This window comes from Phyllopteryx taeniolatus, chromosome 23 (genome assembly GCF_024500385.1).
Source record: "Phyllopteryx taeniolatus isolate TA_2022b chromosome 23, UOR_Ptae_1.2, whole genome shotgun sequence".
Lineage (NCBI taxonomy): Eukaryota > Metazoa > Chordata > Actinopteri > Syngnathiformes > Syngnathidae > Phyllopteryx > Phyllopteryx taeniolatus.
The window spans coordinates 5,632,933-5,652,111 of record NC_084524.1 but is presented as its reverse complement, the minus strand read 5'-3'; the positions used below and the strand labels follow the sequence as shown (position 1 = coordinate 5,652,111).

At 42.1% G+C, this 19,179-nt stretch overlaps 3 protein-coding genes and 1 non-coding gene across 7 annotated transcripts; 1 reads left to right on the top strand and 3 right to left on the bottom strand.

Moving 5' to 3' along the window:
- The first annotated feature begins 288 nt into the window (after nucleotides 1-288).
- LOC133472980 (claudin domain-containing protein 1-like) lies at nucleotides 289-5,022 on the top strand. Its single transcript, XM_061764607.1, has 4 exons — nucleotides 289-683; nucleotides 1,992-2,099; nucleotides 2,347-2,484; nucleotides 3,179-5,022. The coding sequence occupies exons 1-4, from the start codon at nucleotides 386-388 to the stop codon at nucleotides 3,397-3,399; spliced, it is 765 nt and encodes a 254-aa protein (XP_061620591.1). The 5' UTR covers nucleotides 289-385; the 3' UTR covers nucleotides 3,400-5,022.
- LOC133472969 (N-acyl-aromatic-L-amino acid amidohydrolase (carboxylate-forming) B-like) lies at nucleotides 4,548-8,361 on the bottom strand. Its single transcript, XM_061764588.1, has 7 exons — nucleotides 7,740-8,361; nucleotides 7,439-7,668; nucleotides 6,772-6,967; nucleotides 6,585-6,678; nucleotides 6,228-6,335; nucleotides 6,043-6,155; nucleotides 4,548-5,304 (listed from the first exon to the last, which is right to left on the bottom strand). Exons 2-7 carry the CDS (start codon nucleotides 7,666-7,668, stop codon nucleotides 5,068-5,070), a joined length of 978 nt encoding a protein of 325 aa, XP_061620572.1. The 5' UTR covers nucleotides 7,740-8,361; the 3' UTR covers nucleotides 4,548-5,067.
- Nucleotides 8,362-8,499: 138 nt separating this feature from the next.
- LOC133472940 (oxysterol-binding protein 1-like) lies at nucleotides 8,500-18,732 on the bottom strand. 4 transcript variants are annotated; one of them, XM_061764529.1, is made up of 17 exons: nucleotides 18,380-18,730; nucleotides 17,982-18,155; nucleotides 17,181-17,389; nucleotides 16,122-16,293; nucleotides 15,198-15,309; nucleotides 13,824-14,010; nucleotides 13,157-13,274; nucleotides 13,019-13,076; nucleotides 12,361-12,525; nucleotides 11,888-12,133; nucleotides 11,545-11,665; nucleotides 11,355-11,458; nucleotides 10,540-10,635; nucleotides 10,272-10,459; nucleotides 9,836-10,071; nucleotides 9,530-9,568; nucleotides 8,500-9,430 (listed from the first exon to the last, which is right to left on the bottom strand). In XM_061764529.1, exons 2-17 carry the CDS (start codon nucleotides 18,116-18,118, stop codon nucleotides 9,288-9,290), a joined length of 2,331 nt encoding a protein of 776 aa, XP_061620513.1. In that variant the 5' UTR covers nucleotides 18,119-18,155; nucleotides 18,380-18,730; the 3' UTR covers nucleotides 8,500-9,287. The 4 variants fall into 4 exon arrangements, 3 of the variants coding, with proteins under 3 accessions (XP_061620513.1, XP_061620512.1, XP_061620514.1); XM_061764528.1 differs by having other exon boundaries at nucleotides 8,500-9,568; XM_061764530.1 differs by lacking the exon at nucleotides 9,530-9,568 and having other exon boundaries at nucleotides 18,380-18,729.
- A 147-nt stretch (nucleotides 18,733-18,879) lies between these two features.
- trnar-ucu (transfer RNA arginine (anticodon UCU)) lies at nucleotides 18,880-18,968 on the bottom strand. The gene is given in 2 exon segments: nucleotides 18,880-18,915; nucleotides 18,932-18,968. It is a non-coding gene; the product is annotated as a tRNA-Arg (tRNA).
- Nucleotides 18,969-19,179: the final 211 nt, after the last annotated feature.

Genomic DNA, 19,179 nt, shown 5'->3' with positions numbered 1-19,179 from the left:
CACATGTACAAAATTACAGAAAATGACGTAATATATATATATATATATATATTATTATTATTTTTTTTAATGGTCGCTTTGGGGGAAACCACTGCTAAAAATCAGCAATAGAGCCTAATTTAATGTTGGTTCGTTGCACATTGCTCACAGCGTTATTGTTGACTTATTTTGGAGGAATTTTCAAGGAATTAGGAGTTCCGTAAATGTCAGGAAAATGCATTTTAATCGTATTTTATTTTGGGGGGTATTAATTTGGACGGGCGGGCGGCCGGAAGAGGAAAGGCAACGGATTAGCGAGCGCCATCTGTGGAAGTGGGCCACGGGGGGCGGGGCGGCGCATCCCGGTCGGGTTTGTCGCTCGGACTCCAGCGAGTGACGCGGAACAATGGTGGACAACCGCTACGCCACGGCGCTGGTGATCGCCTGCGTGCTCAGCCTCCTGGCCACCGTGTATCTGTGCGTGGGCGCGGGCACGCAGCACTGGTACCAGTACAGCAGCCCGCCGGTGCGCGGCGAGGCCAACGCGTCCGAACTGCGCGGCCTCTACGACGAGTTCATGGACGGCGAGTTCGACGAGAAGACGTACAGCGACACTTTGTTCCGACTCAACGGCAGCGTCGGCCTGTGGTGGCGCTGCGTGCTCGCGCCCGCCGCCCCGGCTCCGCATTGGTACAAGGAAGCAGGTACGTGCGCGCGACATTTTCGACGTCGCGTTATTCGGGACGCTTTAGTGACCTCTTGTGGACGGATGGCGAACGAACCTGCCCTCCCTCGGCTGTTGGCAAAGCGTGCTTCGCCTCATACAAGAAATTATTCCTATTTAGTAATACCAATATTGGCATTATCAGATATTTTGTACATATGTTCCAGAAAATTGAACATTTACGTTATGACTGACCTAATTTTGCTTTTTTTAAAAATGCGTATATTAGAAGCGACTGACCTAACTTTCAAATATAAATACTGTCATTTAGAACATTTGTAGAACATGAAAAATTAAAGTCACTGAATTACGTCACTTCTTTTTTAATCGTTTGGCCTTCTCTTAATATGGTTTTGGTTTTATTCTTTTATTTGTATTTTTTTTTATTAGCCATTTACTTGCTCAGTACTTTGTTTGTTTACAGTTTTGCCCTTGTAACCACTTGTAACTTTGTTTCCAAACGTGCAACAGAAACAGCTTTATTATTAATAATCGTTTTGGAAGTTATGCGTGACTTGGGCTATTTTAGCGTCCTCTTGTGGACGAATCGCGAATTTACCCCTCAATGCTCAAAATTCAAAGTGCCCAAATTCTCTCATCTTCAAGGATTGGTTCATCCCCCCCACACACAAAAACAACAACATACAAATATGTAATCAAACAGTGTAGTGTACTTACCTTTTAATCAAATATAAACTAAAATACACAAATATGTAATACTAAATAATGAAATGGAATTTGAGGAAAGTCAACTATAAACTTATTTGTATTTGATACAGGCGGCACGGTGCTCGACAGGTTAGAGCGTCAGCCTCACAGTTCTGAGGACCCGGGTTCAATCCCCGACCCCGCCTGTGTGGAGTTTGCATGTTCTCCCCGTGCCTGCGTGGGTTTTCTCCGGGCACTCCGGTTTCCTCCCACATCCCAAAAACATGCATTAATTGGAGACTCTAAAATTGCCCGTAGGTGTGACTGAGTGCGAATGGTTTTCTGAGAAGCCGCTCAGAAAATGGATGGATGGATGGTATTTGATACACTCTACTGGATGCACCGGAATAAATAGAGAAATAAATGCCATCCCTCAAATCAGTGCCTTTCTTTGTGACCACAACGCAGACAGCGGAAGTGGCATCTGTAAAGCTGACATTTTTACGTGGTGGTTAGACGCTGACCATGTTAGATGAGCCCACCGTACTTCTGCCAAATGAGGCCAAAAATACAGCTGTACACTTGCCATTCATGATTTGTATTATTATTATGATGATGATGATGATGATCATCATCTCAGGTGCCAAGATGGCGTTGAGGTGCAGAAGCTTCAGCGTGCAGCAGCAGCTCACCCCCAAATACAAGGAACCCGGAAACCACAACAGCGGGGAGGACATCCTGCGCACATGTAAGTCCAACGGCCGACGTAAAAATATGTATTTCACGTGCTGTCCGTTCAACACGAAAAGTAACGCTGGCCAATGGGGCGGTTACAACACAACGTATGAATCCTCCCCGTCAACAAGTGACCACAGGAAATGCGATAGCAGACATTTTCCTCATCAGAAATTCATCACTATGAAAAAAAGGTGACAAACAGTCAAACCTGCTTTGTGTGTTTTTTTCTTTTTTTTTTTTTTTTTTTTTGTGTGTAGACTTGTGGCGATTCCAGTTCCTCCTGCCCCTCGTTGCTTTGGGCCTGGAGGTCTTGGCGGGTCTGATCGGGTTCTGCGCCTGCCTCTGCCGAAGTCTTGCGCCCACGCTCGTCATTGGCGTACTTCACCTGTTAACGGGTAAGTCCTTTTTAATTGCTTCATTAGGATTAAGTCACGTTTTGTGGAAAAAGACAATCTTAATAGAATACTTGTATTAAATTTGTGAGGGGGGTGGTGTTACTTTTAAAAAAAAAAAAAAAAAGGAAAAAGACACCACAATAAAGCTAAATTTTCCCCATTTTAAGAGAATAAAGCAGTTGTACTCATATCCCTCCAAGAGAGTAAAGTTGGAGTCTGGAATAAACTCAAATTTAGTGTAAAAAGTTATAGATTTGTAAGGATTAAGTTGTATCTTTCCAGAAAAAAAGCCATTCAGAAAAGAAAATTTCTGAGAATTGTTTTTTTTTTTAATTTAGATGTTTTTGGGGAGAAAAACAAATAAATCACAATCTCAAAATAATTTTTTTTTTTAAAGAAATATCAGTCTTGTAAAGATTGAAGTTGTATTTATTTCCCAGGGGGAAAAAAATGCAATCTTAAAATAGTTTTCTAGAGCATAAAATTGCATTTTTCCTCAACAAAAAAGTAATCTTAAAAAAATAAAGTTGTAATATCCTAAAACAATGAAGTCATATTTCTTTCTAGAAAAAAAAAAAAAAGTAATCTTAAGAGAGTAGTTATTTTTTTCTGGGAGAAACAAAAATAAAAATACAACGAAGCGTTGTTGGTTTTGTTTTTATGCCGATACTTATCATAGCGTCTCGCACCGCAGCTCTGTGCTCTTTAGCAACGGTGTGTTGCTACCTGGCGGGGACGGACCTGCTCCACAGGGTCTCGGTGCTTCCCGACAAGGTGGACGGCTCCCTGGGCTGGTCCCTGTACTTGGCCCTCATGTCCTCACCCCTCCACATGATGGCGGCCGCGCTGCTGGTGTGGGCGGCGCGCAGCCACGGCCGCAACTACTACCGCATGGCCGCGTACCGCGTGGCCTAACCGGCGGGACTACGCAACCTTTGACCCCACGAGTTCAAACGGAGTGACCCCTCGTTGTTGATTTTTAACAGCGTTTGGTTGAACGGGTATCATACCAGCCGCAATGTTGAGACGCACTATGATGACATCACAAATGTCACGATATTACGGGTCAATTAATATATTCTGGAGTACAAGGGCCACATTGGAAAAAAGTACACCAAATAAACGACTCAAATAATTGTATTAAATTTCTTTTTTTTTTAATTATTACGTGTATTATTAGTTTTATTTATTTATTTCCTGCAAAAACAGTAAATCTGATGAGAATATTCCTCTTTTACTTGATAAAAAATGTATATTTCGAAAATAGATGTGTTACAAGAATAAAGTCTGACTTTTTTCATGAGAAAAAAAATAATTTGATGTAATTTTATGAGAATAGTAATAGCTTGGTTAAAAAAAAGAAAAAAAGATGTTAAGTTATTTTTCTTCTGACAGGAAAAAATAGTCCAAATGTGATTTTTTTCATGAGGAAAAAAAGGGCATAATATTTGATGACTGAAGTTTTATTTTACTCATGGGGGGGGGGGGGGGGGGGGGGAAGCTGTGATCTTATTTGATTAGTCGTATTATTAAAAACATTATTATTTTTTTAAAATTGTAATTGTTGCGAGAGGAAAAAAAAGACTGTTACGGGAATAAAGTTGTATGTTTCTCATGAAAAAAGTCAATCCGATGAGATGGATATTTTTCGACAAAAAAAGGCGTAACATAAGAATAGTAATATTTCAACAAAATGAAGAATGAAGTCGCATTTTTAGTTTGTAAAATGTCAGCATCCAATCAGAAAAAAAATATGTAAAAAAAAAAAAAAGTGGTATTATTGAGGAAATGCATTGTGTTATAAAGGGAAGTGTCTTCATTTGGCGAAAAGTCAAAATCCTACAAGAATGAAACGAATGAACGAAAAAAACAACAACGAAATCAAGTTACCAGAATAAAGTTGTATTTTTTAAGAAAAACACTCTTTGGGGGGAAGCACAGTGTTGTGAATAAAGTGGAAAAACAAAAAACTTATTGCTGAATTTAGGTGCACATGGGAAATACTGCCTTTTTATTCTTTGGATTTTTGTCTTTTGAGAGCAGCCCGAGCTGTTTGCTAGACAATTTGCAACTGTACATTACTTTGTGAACCAAGTTGGTATCTATTCATTATTTTGAATGTTTTTTTTTCTCACAATTTTGTCAGTATCAGTCCTCGATTTAACTTGTGCTCCTTTGTGTTTTTTCTCAGTTCCATATTTCCCATTTTCGTTTTGCTCTTCCACAATTGGTGTCAACGCGCTTAACTCAACTACTTTGCTGCCGGCGAATATATTTAATGGACAGCACATTATGAATGTACGCTAATGGCCATATTGCGATACAGCTGCTGCTCGATTATTTTTAAAAGATGCGGGTTGTAGTGAAGTAGTTGTTTTTTGGATGCTTTAAAATAGCCCCTAAATCAGTGGATTGTTTTTTTTTTAATGACATGATATTTAATGACAAATGTTGGTTCAATATGTATGCGACCTGTACTCTATGTGTGTGAAATATGAGCGTACATGTTGTTCTTATTAAATAAAACCTTTTTTTGCATTTTTGTGTTGAGCATCCACAGTGTTGTTGTTTTTTTTCCTCCTCTCATTCCTCCTCTTTTTCCGACACAAAGTTAGCCGGATGCCCCTCTTTGTGCACCCGCAGCGTCGGGAGGGTCACGCTCCTCTTCCTGGCGAGGTAGAGCGCCACGCCCTTCTCGTAATAGGCACACTCGTTGATGAAGAAGGGATAGAGAGGTTCGCCGCCCTTGTAGCGCAGCGTTTGGCCCGATAACGTCTGGAACACGGGGTCCTCGGGGAGCAGCAGGCAGAAGTCTCGGTCCTGCCAGAAGAGACCCTTTCCTTATACCAACTGTTTTTATAACGAAAATAAACGCCTGCTTTTGCTGGGATTTGGATTTTATTTTTAAAGAGAGGACTGTTGTAGCCGTCAGAGTATAAAATGGAATTTTCCTTGACAGAATAAAGTTATACGTATGTCGTATTTTTCCCCATGAATGAATGTCATATTTTTTCAGTTAAATCAAAACGACTTTTTTCGAGAAAAACTATCGTAGCCATTGGACCATGAAGTTGTATTTTTCAGTACCTATGAGCTAGTTGTACTTTTGAGAATAAAGATGTAATATCAGAATAATGAAATCCTATTTTTCAATGTTTTTAAAAACAGTGATTTTCTTCTTTTTTTTAAGGATAAAACTGTACTTTTCCATGAAGGCATAATATGAGCATAAAATCATATTTTTCAAGAAAAACTATATTAACCTTAGGTGAGCACAGTTGTATTTTTTCAAGAATGAAGACGACTTTTTTCAATAAAATAAAGAAAACTGTCATAACCTGACGAGAATTAAGTTGCATTGTTCATGAATTAAGTTGTATTTTTCAAAGAATTAAGGATTCTTATGAGAATAGTTGCATTTTCAAGAAAGAAAAGTTTTTTTTCTCGAGAAAAATTTGCAATCATACCAGAATAAAGTCGTAATCTGTTAAAAATGAGTCGGTTTTGTTTGAAACTCTTTGCAAGTAGAATTTCCCATCTCTATGTGAGGTTTTATACCTGAAGATGAGGATGAACCGCCGCCGTGATGTTGCGAGTGTCGCCGTCTCTCGGGTAGTCGACGTGGCCGGCCATGGTGAACACGTCCGCCGGCCCGCCGTCGAAAACGGTGCCTGCGCCGCAGGAGACGAGCAAAGTGAGGCGGGACACGCTTAAGCACGCGTGCTGGCGCTGCGTTCACGTACCCGAGTTGAAGAGACGCACCCAGTCGAGCGTGTGCTGCAGACCTTCTTTCATGGCCGTGTAAATGTTGGACCTCACCACGCCGTGAGGCTGCGGGCCGATCTCCAGAGCTGAAATAACAGATTATATATATTAACTTCATCAGCCGATTAAATCGGTTATTGGAAAAAATTTTTTGCCAGATATCAGCCTAAAAAAAATATTCATATCCATCGGGCCCTGGTTCAAACGATTGCGAGAGCATAAAACGATGCAGAGAGAAGCGAATAGCTGCGGATACGTTCCACAGGGAAAAAAAATGTGAATAAGTACATTTGTAAATTGGTTGGGGTTTCCCCCTGACCCTGAATAAAACTTACCAAAACCGTGTTTTCCCACTGAATCAAGAGAAAATGACTCCTCGTCGGAGAGGTCAAAATGGATGTACCTCACTGGTATATTTGGCATCTGCCTCTGGAAAAATATGATGGAACTTCAATATGTATTTGTATTGATAAAATGGAGTTTGGGGTTTTTTATTGATACAATGGAGTTTTGGGTTCATACCTGCAGGTATCGGAAAATATGCAAGCAGATCCAGTCACAGTCGGAGTAAGCGATGACGCACAGGCCCATGTTGGACGTGCTGTTGTGGAGGTCGCAGACGAGATCCACGGCTTGCGCACTCCCTTTGGGTCCCAGCTGGGCGTCCAGTTCCCGGGCTCGGGTCATCTCGTAGGGGGCCGCGTCCGACACGGGGCCGCTGAGAGCGATGACCGAGGACAGAAGGAATTAGAGCGAGTGGCACGTGACACATACTGATTAAACGAACAACAACTGGAATTTTTGAATATAGCAAGATAGCAACAGGAGTACAAAAAGGAAGATTGATAAGGATTTTACATTAGTGCTTGTAATCAAGTAACAAATGATAAAATGCTGATATGCTAACAGTGGCAAAATAGTAACCAGAGCACAGAAAGCGCTTCCACAGATGGATAAGGATTTTACATAATAACCTTTGGTCAAATGAGAATAAATAAAAGACTGACTTTGCATCAGTGGTAAACTAAAACACACGTACAAAAAAAGGGATGGTTGACCCTGAAGGATTTTACATCTAGCCTGTCAGATACGATTCCAAATGACCATTAGTGCCGTATGATAACCTATAGAACGATAGTTAACACACAGAGGGACACGTTAGCTCACACAGGAAGTGCGGCGGTCTTACTTGAGGGCGGCGCGGGTGAAGCATCGGTTGAGGTCGGTGTCGAGGTATCGGCGGCACAGCTGGGTGGCGCGCGGGTTGGACAGCACCGCCTGCACGGACGCGTCCCCACCCGCCTCGGCGCCCGGCGCCGTCCTCAGCAGCTCCCTCACCAAGTACACCCCGGAGAGCTCGTTGCCGTGGGTACCGCCGCAGACGGCGACCCGCGACAACCTCGGCAGACGGACCTCCATCTGATTGCACAGCGCGGAAATGAGCTTTGGTCTCCCATTGATGGAAACATACAGGAAGTTGACCAACTTACCTCGCTTTACGAAACAAATAACTATCCGGCAACCAAAGATCCCAAATGAAGGCAGGAGTGTCTCCTCTCACCTGGTCCACCCGCCGCTGTTACCTTTCTCTCCCCTCTCGTTTACCCTCTTGCACCCTCTCCCGGGCCTTTCACGCCGCTTTCCCCGAGTCAGCACTCTCGCTTTTGCACGCACTGCACTGCATCGCAGGCAGGGTGTGTCCCGGGACGGTATCGGACAAGAGAGCGGGGAAGACTTGATGAGTCACCCTTGAGATCAGTGGAGTATGACATCATGCGTCTGGTAAATAATAGTAGCCGGGAGGGGGCTTTTTTTTTTTTTTATTTAATCAACTGCAGATGGTGGGGAGAGGACAAAGTATAAAAAGTGCCACAGGAGATAGTTAAGGATTTTACATTTTTCATTGCATTTTTCCCAGAATGATAGCAAAACAAGAAAGAAAAAAAAAAAAAAAAAAAATCACAAGGCTGCTAGATAATTATTATACTGAACTGATGAAATTTGGTATTAATAATACATAAGTGGTAACAAATATTGGCCGGGGTGTTTTTTTTTGGTTTGTTTTTTTTAATATAGCGAGAGTTAAGATGTTTAAGACAAACTTGGGCATCAGACATTATTTCAACAGCAAGGCAGAAAGCAGTAAACAAGAGACATTTTGTTGTCTGTTTTGAATGGGGTGGGGGGAAATGGTGAAACATTTTTCAACATATGTCATGCATATCAAAAAGAAAGGTAACCAAAAGGCTATTTGTTTAACATTACAGCGTTTATTAAAGATTTCCTCACCTTGGATACAAAATCGCTCACAATGTTATGTCTTCGCTCTGGGTCGAGCACAGAATCTCCCTTTTTGGTGACATGAAACAACAGAAAAATGCCTCACCGTTCTCCATACATTATTATACATTTATAAAATCAGATGCTTTTAGATTCTTTGTCTTAATTAAGTACACTTACAAACAACAAGAAAAAAAAGACAACACTTTTTTGGTGTCAAAATGTGCTTGCATATATATTTATATATATATATATATATTTTTTTCTTTTTTAATCAGCACTGCATTTACTTCGTGTCTATTCTTCACACCATAAAACAAGTGTTTCTCTTTTAAAACAGAAAAGAAAAATCACTTGGGCCTCCTTTTACTTCCAACCATATTAAAACCCGAGTGCCCAGGCCGCTCACGCATTTTTCTGACAAGTGAGCATAGGTTGTCTAAGGCGAGGAGGAGAGATGTCGCACACTATTCTATCACAGTTGAAATAGAGAATCCCCCCTCCCCCACACACCAGCACACTCACCCCACACACACAGCCGCACAGCAAGCAACGTCACGTTAAGACACAAATAATCAGATAAACCAGATAAACTTCAAGAAGGCCACCGATTGATCGCACAGAATTGAGAGACACGACAACTCACGACAAGCTTCTGGGCCCACCACCGTCCTTGAGGTCTCTTAGAACAGAGAACCTAAACAGAGCTCCCCCCCCCCCCCCCCCCCCGCCGTTTCTTTAGATGATTGAGGGGATGGTCAAAATATGTCTGGGCAGCCCTCCCAGCAGCCGCGCTCCTTGGCTTCCCAGTAGCCGCCCTTATAGATGTGGACCTGCTCACCTGTGATCCGGTCCTGGCAGCGCTCGAACCAAAGTGCCTTGTAGAGGTCGTGAGGTGCGCCTAGGGAGAGCGAACAGTCGGCGTTAGAGGAGGAGACACAAACCCCCGCTGGGACAGAGGTGAGCGCAGGAAGACGACAAGAGAGGATGGAATACTTGCTTTTCAGTGACGGATCAGTAAGAGAATCCTCATCGACAGCTTTTGAAAAAGAGAATCGGAACATGGATTTTTCTTTCAGTTTCACACACTTTGAGCCAGGGCGCCTTTAAGAGGAGGGGCCTGGAGTGGTGGCTGGTCTAGTATACTGCATGAGCTTCAAAGTGGCAATTGGACAAACTTTCGAGAGTTTGTTCATTTTTGTTAAAGGACGCCCGGAAATGGGCAAAAATGAGCATAAATCCCGGAAGGACCGCCCTATGCCCATCGGAGAGGAAGTGAAGCGTGTTGGATGGAACTGGGTCTCACCTTCATCGGCGTGGCTGGAGGTGCGCTGGCTGAGAGCCTCGCGCTCGCGTTCGCGCCGGGCGATGCGCTGCTTCTCTTCCAGCCGCTGCTTCTCGCTGTTGGCCTCGTCCCAGCGACCGTCCTCCATGAGCCGCTGGTCGGGTCGGCGCCGGCTGTCTGTGGGCGCCACGGGCTCCTCGGGCTCGTTTAGCGTGAGCGCCAAGGCGGTGAAGTAGTACATGGTCTCCGCGCTTTCACTGTGGACCAGCACAGATGACAAATAGTCCACGTTACTTAAAGGAAAGAGTGAAATGGAATATTTGTTGCTCGTGATATGGGGGGAGAGGTGTCAATTAATCACCGGTTTTTGCTACTCACGGCACGGCCTTAATAGTTGCCTTTGCTCCAACATGCTTTGATTCATGGCGGGATGCATCTGATATTTCCACACACTTACGGCAAAGGGTTCTTCCGCCACACCTCTCTGGCTTTCAGGGTTTGGTAGACTGTCTTTTGTTTGCCCTCGGAGCCGTTCTCCCCGCCGCGGGTGCTTTGCATCACTCGGGAAAACTCCATCTTCTCATCCCACGTGCCCGACAACACGTAGTGGGCCTTGCCTTCCTTGTCCATCACCACGCCGGTCACCTGAGGAGGGTGTTGACGGGAGACAGACATCGGCCCTCGTGGTCGGATTCCGCAAAAGGAGTAAAAGGAGGACCTCTCACCTTTCTAGCCACGTCTCTGGAAAAGTAACTGTAAGGCGCAAACTTCAAATGGCAGCGGTCTCCGGTGGTGTGGTTCACCACGTCGATCTCTCCCGACTGCGATTAGAGAGCACATCCGAAATTATCGCCGCGACCCAGAAAGGCACCAACACTCAAACAGGAAATCGGTTATGGATTCTTTGCATAATCGTGGTAACTAACCAACCAAACTGATTGAGCATACCAAACGGCAATCAGAACAAGAATTTGTGTTTGCCGGAGGTCATTGAAGCAGCTTGTGGTCTGGTTTAGTATTAGGATAGTCTAGCTTAGTGATCATCAATGTGTGGCACGCAAAAGATTCACCGAATTTAAAGTTCAAACTGTGCAACGACGACTTACAATAATATAAAAGGAATAAAACCTATTTAAGTTGTTGTCATTAAGCTCGTACTTCGATAACAGAGTATTTATTTTGAATTTTTTGGTTGTATGTGTGGTAAAATGTATGAGAACTACTGGTCTGGTATGCGGTTATCCCGTTCATCGCAGGAGTTACGGTCCAGACCCACAGGTGAAAATCTACAATAGAGAATAAATACAAACAATTATTCATTGTTTAAACTTTAAAATACCCCGACCACATGCTTTAGACTCATTAAAATACACTAAGACAGACATCGCAAATATATTTGAACACGGACAAACAAATTGGCCTTTCACCTATCACGGGTGCGTCTGGAACAAACTGCTTTTGACGGTGTGAAAGGGGGAGCAGGGGTGCGCCATTTTAGCGATGTTGAAGGGGGTGCATTGTCAAAAAATTTGAATCTCACCTGGTCAATCCAGAGTTTCCCAACTATGATGTTGTGCACTGTGGTGGTCACTTTCTTCCACGTGTAGTGATTGTTGCCCTTCTCAAAGATGGCGTGAATGGTGCCTGCGGGGGGAAGCGGACCATCCCAGTGAAGGTTTCCCACACAGGAAGGAGTCACCGCTTTGCTGTGTGCTGTGAAGCGTCCTTACCTAACGGCATGATGGAGAGATATTTGCCCCGAAATTTGCTCGCGACGGTGATTTCCTGCCTAAGAGTCCAGCCTCGATCGGAGATGGCGTGATGGGCCGCGGCCGGCGGGTGGTGACTGACCTGGGGATGAGCCGCAATTGCCGAGCGTATTAGCAGCAGCAAATTGGTGAAAACTCTAAAGCTTTGCTGTTTAGCATTGCCTGCTTCACGAGTATACAGTGGTACCGAATGATAGATAAAGAGAACTGTTTCAATAACAATTCCAATTGAAAAAACAAAATGTATTGGTCCATTTCTGCTTTTTTGGAGTCTCTGTCAGGGTCCCAAAAAGGGCACCCTCACCTGCTCGCAGAGGGAGCGGTAGCCGCTCTCCCGCCGGCGGTCCAGCTCGTACGTCTCGCCCAGCAGCGGGTTGAAGGGCTTGCCCGTGCGGTGGACGGTGGTGGAGTAGGAGGACACGGAGAAGGCGGCCACGTAGCACATCTGCTCCAGCGAGCTGTGGCACTTGGTCGCCTTGTCCAGCAAGTCGTGGTACTCCAGGTCCTCGGACAGACGCTGCAGCATAGAAATGGGCTCGTTGAAGTTCACCTAGGGGGATGAAAAGTCCAGACTATGAGAAGAAAGTCATACCTTTCAAAAAATAAAAATAAAAAGTATAAATATAAAGACACTAGAGAAGATTGTATCCAAAATCCCTAATTGCCTACACGTATGAGGTATGTCACCCAAGTAAGTCACAGCGGCTGGAGAAAAATAGTGAGCAAACTCTGTAACATATACGTATATATACACGGATAGATCCTGTGGACACTCACGGGCATGGGAATCTTAGAGAGCTCCTTGCCGATGCAGTTTTTCATGATGCTCCACAGGTTGAGGGAGTAGTTGGGCTTGTCTGGGATGCGCGTGCGCCTCTTCTTCAGCGGCAACAACTCCTGCGAGGGCGACTCCTGGTTCATGGCCAGAGGCTCCTCGTTCAGCTGGAAAGGCAGCGCGTGGCGCGACGTTGCAAACATGAAAGAAGAAAAACGCATATGACAAAGTTAAAACCTTTTAATGTTACCAGAAACAATCTTTGGGGTTTTTTTGATAAAAACTTTGAATATTTTGAAACTAAAGTGAAAGGGGAACCTTGTAATGTCACAACAATAAAGTTGTAATGCTACGAGAGAAGAACGTAATGTAGTAACCTGGTAACATTTACTATTACAGTTAAGAGGAGTAAATAGTAGTAATAATAGTTAAGGAAGAAACGGGTTGCTAAAAAGCGGGGACGAGGAAAAAAAAAGACCCAGCCCGCTATGTACCGCGCATGTACATTTTGCCCACAAGCATCACTTTTTCATCCACAGGCACATTCGAAATTTGAATATAGTTCATTATTGTTGGAAAACAAAATATTTGAGACTTTATAATTACATACTATATTTTTATGGCTCATTTATATGTGCTGCAGCCTTCCGAGTCACCTACCGACTGATCATCTGAACACATTTCACTATTGAATCCGCTGGCGTTACTGCTCGACCTCCTGGAAGAAAAGATGGCAATTTTCACGTTAATATTAACAACAACAACAACAAAAGGAAGGTTCCGTGGTGCGGAAGTTACTTGTGGAAGTGAGGGTCCGCGGGAACGGTGATGAACTCGGGTGCTTCTTCCACGGCGTCGAAGAACTCGTTGTCGTCATCCTCGTCGCTGGCCTCGCCCTTTGCCGCTCCGACGGCGCCTACCCAATCCCATGATAAGAAGGAAAACAAATATGAAATCAAATATCATAATATAGAGAGAATCAAGTCTTACTTATTTGAGGGGATTATGGGGATAAAGTGACTATACGTAGTTGTAGAGTAATTGAAAAATCAAACATATATTCCAATGTGATAATAAAGTTGTAATTTTAAAACCAAGAACGTCATCAACTCATTCATCGTTATAGGGGATATAGCAATAAAGTGGTAATTTTATGGAAATATAGTTGAAATAAACAGATGTAATTTTGCGCAATAAATTGTAATACTGCAAGACTAAAGTAGAACTACGAGAACAGTTGTAATTTTACGGGATAAAAACATTTCATTTTATTCGATAAAAATAAAGTCTAAATCTTTTATGAGTGAAGCTTTCATTATATAACCAAATATTACAAGAACAAACTTGAAATTACGAGAATAACCTCATAATATGACGTGAGTCTAGCCCTCATTTTCCGAGAATAAAAGTGGCGATGCTATGTGAAGGAAGTGCTAATTTTTAAGGGGCTGCTGCGACTCGTTACTCTTATTGTCGGCGGTGGCGTTGGCCTGCGCGGCGGCCCCGCGGAAGGCTCGCTCCAGGTGGTTGTGCTGCTTGGCCAGCTGCTCCAGAGTCTCCTCCAGTCGCACCCGCTGCTCCCGCTCCGCCTGCAGCGCCTTCTGCCAACGTTTGCTGTGCGCCTGCGCCAGCGCCAGGAAGTCTCTGCACGCCTTCAAAGTTCAATTGGGACAAAAAAAAAAATAAAACGGAATTAGAAGAAAGGAGCCTGTCGTGCCGTTGCTTTGTAATGCTTGAGAAAAAAAAAGTAGGAATTTAATTTCTGAAAAAAATAGTAAGTAATATTACAACAACTGCAATGTAAATATGAATTGAATGATTTAATGTTTGGGACAATGTTATATTACACACATTAAATAAATTTTATTATGTATAAGATTAAAATTGTCATTTTAGAGTTTGAGGTCTTCATTTCATGCAATAAAAAGTATTATAGGAATAGTGTTGAAAATTTAAGACCTCCATATATATATATATATATATATATATATATATATACACACTATGAGAATTAAGTAGTAATTACAACAACAAAATATTTCAGAATATTACCACATTTTTAATTAGTCATCATTTTACAAGGTAAAAGGTCTTAACGTCACGAGAATATATTCATAAGAATTTTACCCTCCCAAAAAAAAAAAAAGAAAGGAAAAAAAAAATCACAATATTGTGATTTTACAAGGGAAAAAGACCAAGAGTGGTTTCTATTTTTACTGCAATCTTTCATCATTAAAAACTTGGTAATGTCATGAAAACTAAGTCGTAACTTTGTGAGATAAAAGTTACTATTGAATTATCATTCATTATTATTGTATTAATGATAGTGGCATTAAAAGAATAAAGTGTTCTGCTGCGTTCACACAGGACACAAATTGAACCACTCACGCAACCTGATTACATTTCATGTCCAAGCAAACACGTGAACAGACGCGAACCCGTGCCAAGCTACGTATGACGCGTTTGACGTGATGCGGGTGGCGCGAGCGCACAAAAATTCCCTTTTTCACCCATTCACTCGCGTTGGGAAATGTGAACTTCAAGCCAGAAATCGCATCGCGAGAGCTAATCGTCGTGAGAATATACGTCGTCACAAACAGTATCTTGAAGTTGTTGAATGGAATACAAAGGAGGGCAAGATGACTGTCGTGGGTTGTGGGCACCCGCAGCTGTGTGACACATACTACTCACAGTGAGAAGAACTATGAAGGGGGAAACCAAGACAAAAAATAAAAAAAACTCCCCGCAATCAAACTCCGTCCGGTGTGAACGTAGCATTATTTTGGGGGTAAAACTACATATACATAATGTTGTGGGGAAGTGTCAAGTGTGCACTGACATTGATCATTGCGTTGGAGGTGATGCGGAACAGCGTGGCTCTCTCCGTCACCTGACGAATTTTATCTCCCGCCTCTCCCGTCAGACGCAAACTGTCCAGCTCCGACAAAGACCTGCAGCACAGTTGGCAAGTATCATACATTCTCGCCCTTGTCAATTGGCAATCATAAAAAAAAAAAAAAAAATTCAAAAAAATAAAAACACACACAAATCTAAAAAGTGACAATTTTTGTGTATTTTTTTATTTTATTTTTTTTTTAATATCACAATTGTAAGCTCGGACCAAAAATATTACGCAACATTAACGCTAGTTTTATAAGCCCGTCTATGGCACCTTGCATTGTATGTTAGCATTTGGTTCAATACACACCACGTGTAATTCTGTTTTATTTTTAGTTTAAACTGGGAGTGGAAAAAAAACAGCTTGAAACACTTAGCCTTGTTTTTGAAGAATTGCTCACTAGCTGCTGCATGTTGTGAAGTTTGCTGCCACCATTCAGCACTCATAACTCAGATTTTGCTCGTAACTCGAGACAAAAAGTCGGCCAAGAGACGGCTACTTTCTAAATTTCGGGTCACTTTCATTTATATAGCTCTTCAAAAAGTTCTCAAAGATGCTTGACATTACAGGCAAGCTACATAAAAAGGAGTAAAAAAAAGTTAAACCTTGAATTAAATTCACACATAGCTTTACTAAAGCTCATTATCAAACTTCCACGGCGCCTAAACACAACCAGTTACCGAAACTCAACACTGCGGCCCGTTTTTCAATTTATAAGATCAATCGATGAAAAATCTGGCCTTTTTTTTCCATTTTTGTGTTTGTGTATTAGTCACATTTCATTTTATTTGTGTTATTTTAAATTGCTGATTGAAAATGAATAAACAGACGATACAGGGATTGTATTGCTGAAGATGGACCGACCTCTGGAGAGCGGAGCCGTGCTTGGAGATGAGATCGTTGCACGTGCTCAGATCCTCCACCTTGCTGCCCAGGATCCGGAGCGCCGACTGGACTTCAGAATTCTGCGGGCCGCCGCCGCCTTTACCGGAAGGTGCGGTCGGGGGCGACTGGGAGAAGTCGTCACCTGAGTCATCTGTTCACAATGAGGGCACGAACAAATCCGTTCAATTTCCTCCTACATGGCTGTTGATGTATTCTTAAAAGGTGTAAAAAGAGAGACTAAAGTAGTAATTTTTGGATACTTTTTTCCACTAAAGTTGTAATATTACTAGATTCAACAGTAGTAATTTTCCAAGAATAGTTGGACTAAAGAGAAAGATCGATCCAATGTCATTCCCATAGTCGTAATTTTCCGAATGTTTTGGTAAAAAGTTCTTTTACGTAAATAGTTGCAATTGCAATAAAAACCTTGGGATACTACGTGAATAGTCCTAGTTTTACAATGAAATATTGTAATGCAAGACTAAAGTGATAATTTTCCAAGAGAAATACTCTATATGTAAACAGTTAAAAAGAAACATTTCTAAATTACGATAAAAACCCAGTAATGTTTTGAATCACATTGTAGTTTTGTGACTAAATGATATAATGCAAGACTTAAAATGGCAATTTTATGAGGTAAACCGTGATATTACGAGAATGCAGTAGTCATTAACAATTATGTAAAAAGTCCCAAATAAAAGAAAAACCTTGTGATGTTATTAGAATAAAGTTGTATTGCAATGAAATGTTATAATACAAAACACTCAATTCAACAAGATAACCAGTGACATTACAAGAGTCATAACATGACAATGTCATGACAGTAGTCGTAATTTTAGGAGGCAAGTATAATATATAATAATACAATAATCTTTTACAACAAAAAAAAGTAATGTTACGAGAATAAAGTCATAGCTCCAGGGTAAAAAAATATCAATGTATGACAGTGAAAATTGTTACTTTAAATCAATTCGATCGACAATGGAAAAACTTTTCCATTACCGCCAGTGTTTTGGTTTGCGTCTCTGTGTCTTTTACCCGACTCGGGTTGAAGTCGTGCCGCTTTGGCCTTGGCCAGCTCCAGCGCGGTGATCCAGCGCTGTCGCTCCACCTCGCAGCTGGCCTTCAGGTGGTACGTCTGCGCGCCGCCGTTGGAGATGACGAAGTTGCACGCGTCGTCCACCGTGATGGTCGCCGTCGCCAGATTGATGGTGCCGCGGCACGTGTGCCCCATTTCCGCCTGAGTCCTGAAAAGTCAAGACAAGTGGCGGAAATTTTTGTTTTTAATTATGGCTCATTAAAAAAACAGTCAACATTTAAATAATTATGTGGCCCTGGAAGTCAAAATATGTACACATTATTAAAATACATGCATTAAAATATTAATGTGGTCCTGAAATTCATCAAACAATTAATACATTTAATAATAAAAAATGTATTACAAATAATACATAAACTTATACAAAAAAAAAAATTATGATTGTGTGGCTCATTACCACTTGTAAGTCAAGAGGGAAAATAATCCTTACAAAATAAAACATAATAATAGATTACAAAAATAATAGGAATACAAATAAATATTCCGGAAAAATTAAAATAATTGCGTAACCATGAAAGTCATACAATTGGTGAATATGTATCTACTGTGGAGAGGCTAAAATTAATCTCAACGATGAATTGATTGTCAAAATAGTTGTCAATTAATTTGACAATCGAAGACTTGTCGATTAATCGATCCATTGCTGCACCTCAAACACAAACATTTGAAAAACGAAACTGGGGTGGAAACAGCTGCCTGACCATCTCTCTTTTTTTTTTTTTTTCTGGGCATTGTCATACCTGTAGTAGGACAACAAGCCATTGCTCAAGACGAACCAGCGCCGCTGATAACCCTTGATGTAATTCGTCCACTTGAACACCCATCCCTTGTATGTGTCTCCAGCAGGGGTTGGAGTGGCTGTCTTGGGCTCGGACATGACACCCACCGGAACCCACACACCAATGTGCAGAACCCTACAGACAGAGACAAGAGGAGGGTAGTTAGATAAAATAAACAACCAGAGTTTTAGACACTCCAAATGTGATGAGCTCGGGCACATTATCTACTCCTGGTGTTGTGTGGCCTGACAGGTCAAAGTTCAACGCGTTGCATTGCAAATAACATTATTTATTGTCCCGTCCGTGTTATGCCACGAACCAAAATGACAAAAAAAGATAACTAATAATAACATGTTTACCTTGACGTGTCCCAAAGTTGTTAGTTGCTCAAGCAACCCAATGAAGTCACTGCAAATTTTGACACCTAGAACAGTAGGTAAAGCTGGCTACTTAGCTCACCGAGGCTAACTGACCAGCACGCTAACGTCGACAATGGGGGACAAAACGCGGCGAAAAACGTGCAAAAAGCAGCAGGCGGTGCTACAGACTGAAATGCCGCCGTTGAGTGGATGAATCATTTCTCAAAAAGCGTGTGAATAGTGTCCGTTGTACAGCTGCGCACAACTACAGCTAGCTACTTCTATCTAGCCTATGGTGCTAGGTGGGTCCACCCGGTGCCACACTAGTTGCAGCTCGGGTAGAACCAACCTCAATACGCATGCGCAGGGACTCTCGTAAAACAGCTACGTGTAACACATCTAGCACGTACAGCTTTTGCCACAGAAGAAACTCTCTATTTTCCCTTTAAATGTTGAGTGGACTTTATTTTGACACTCAACCAAGAATGACATAAAAAGAGCGACTCCGGTGGGACTCGAACCCACAACCTTTGAATTACTACATTGATAATCTAGAAGTCCAATGCGCTGTCCATTGCGCCACGGAGCCACCTGTTGGCTCTCTAGAGCATAGCGTACATAAAGATGATATTATACATCTCATGCTATAAACGGCGCTTACGTTTGCAGATGGAACTCATTTATGACGACGCCATTTTTATGCGTGTCATGAAAATATTATCATCATTGTATAATACTAATACTAGTAATAATAGTACAGTAAATGCTAATACTATAAATAGAAATATACATCCACTTGA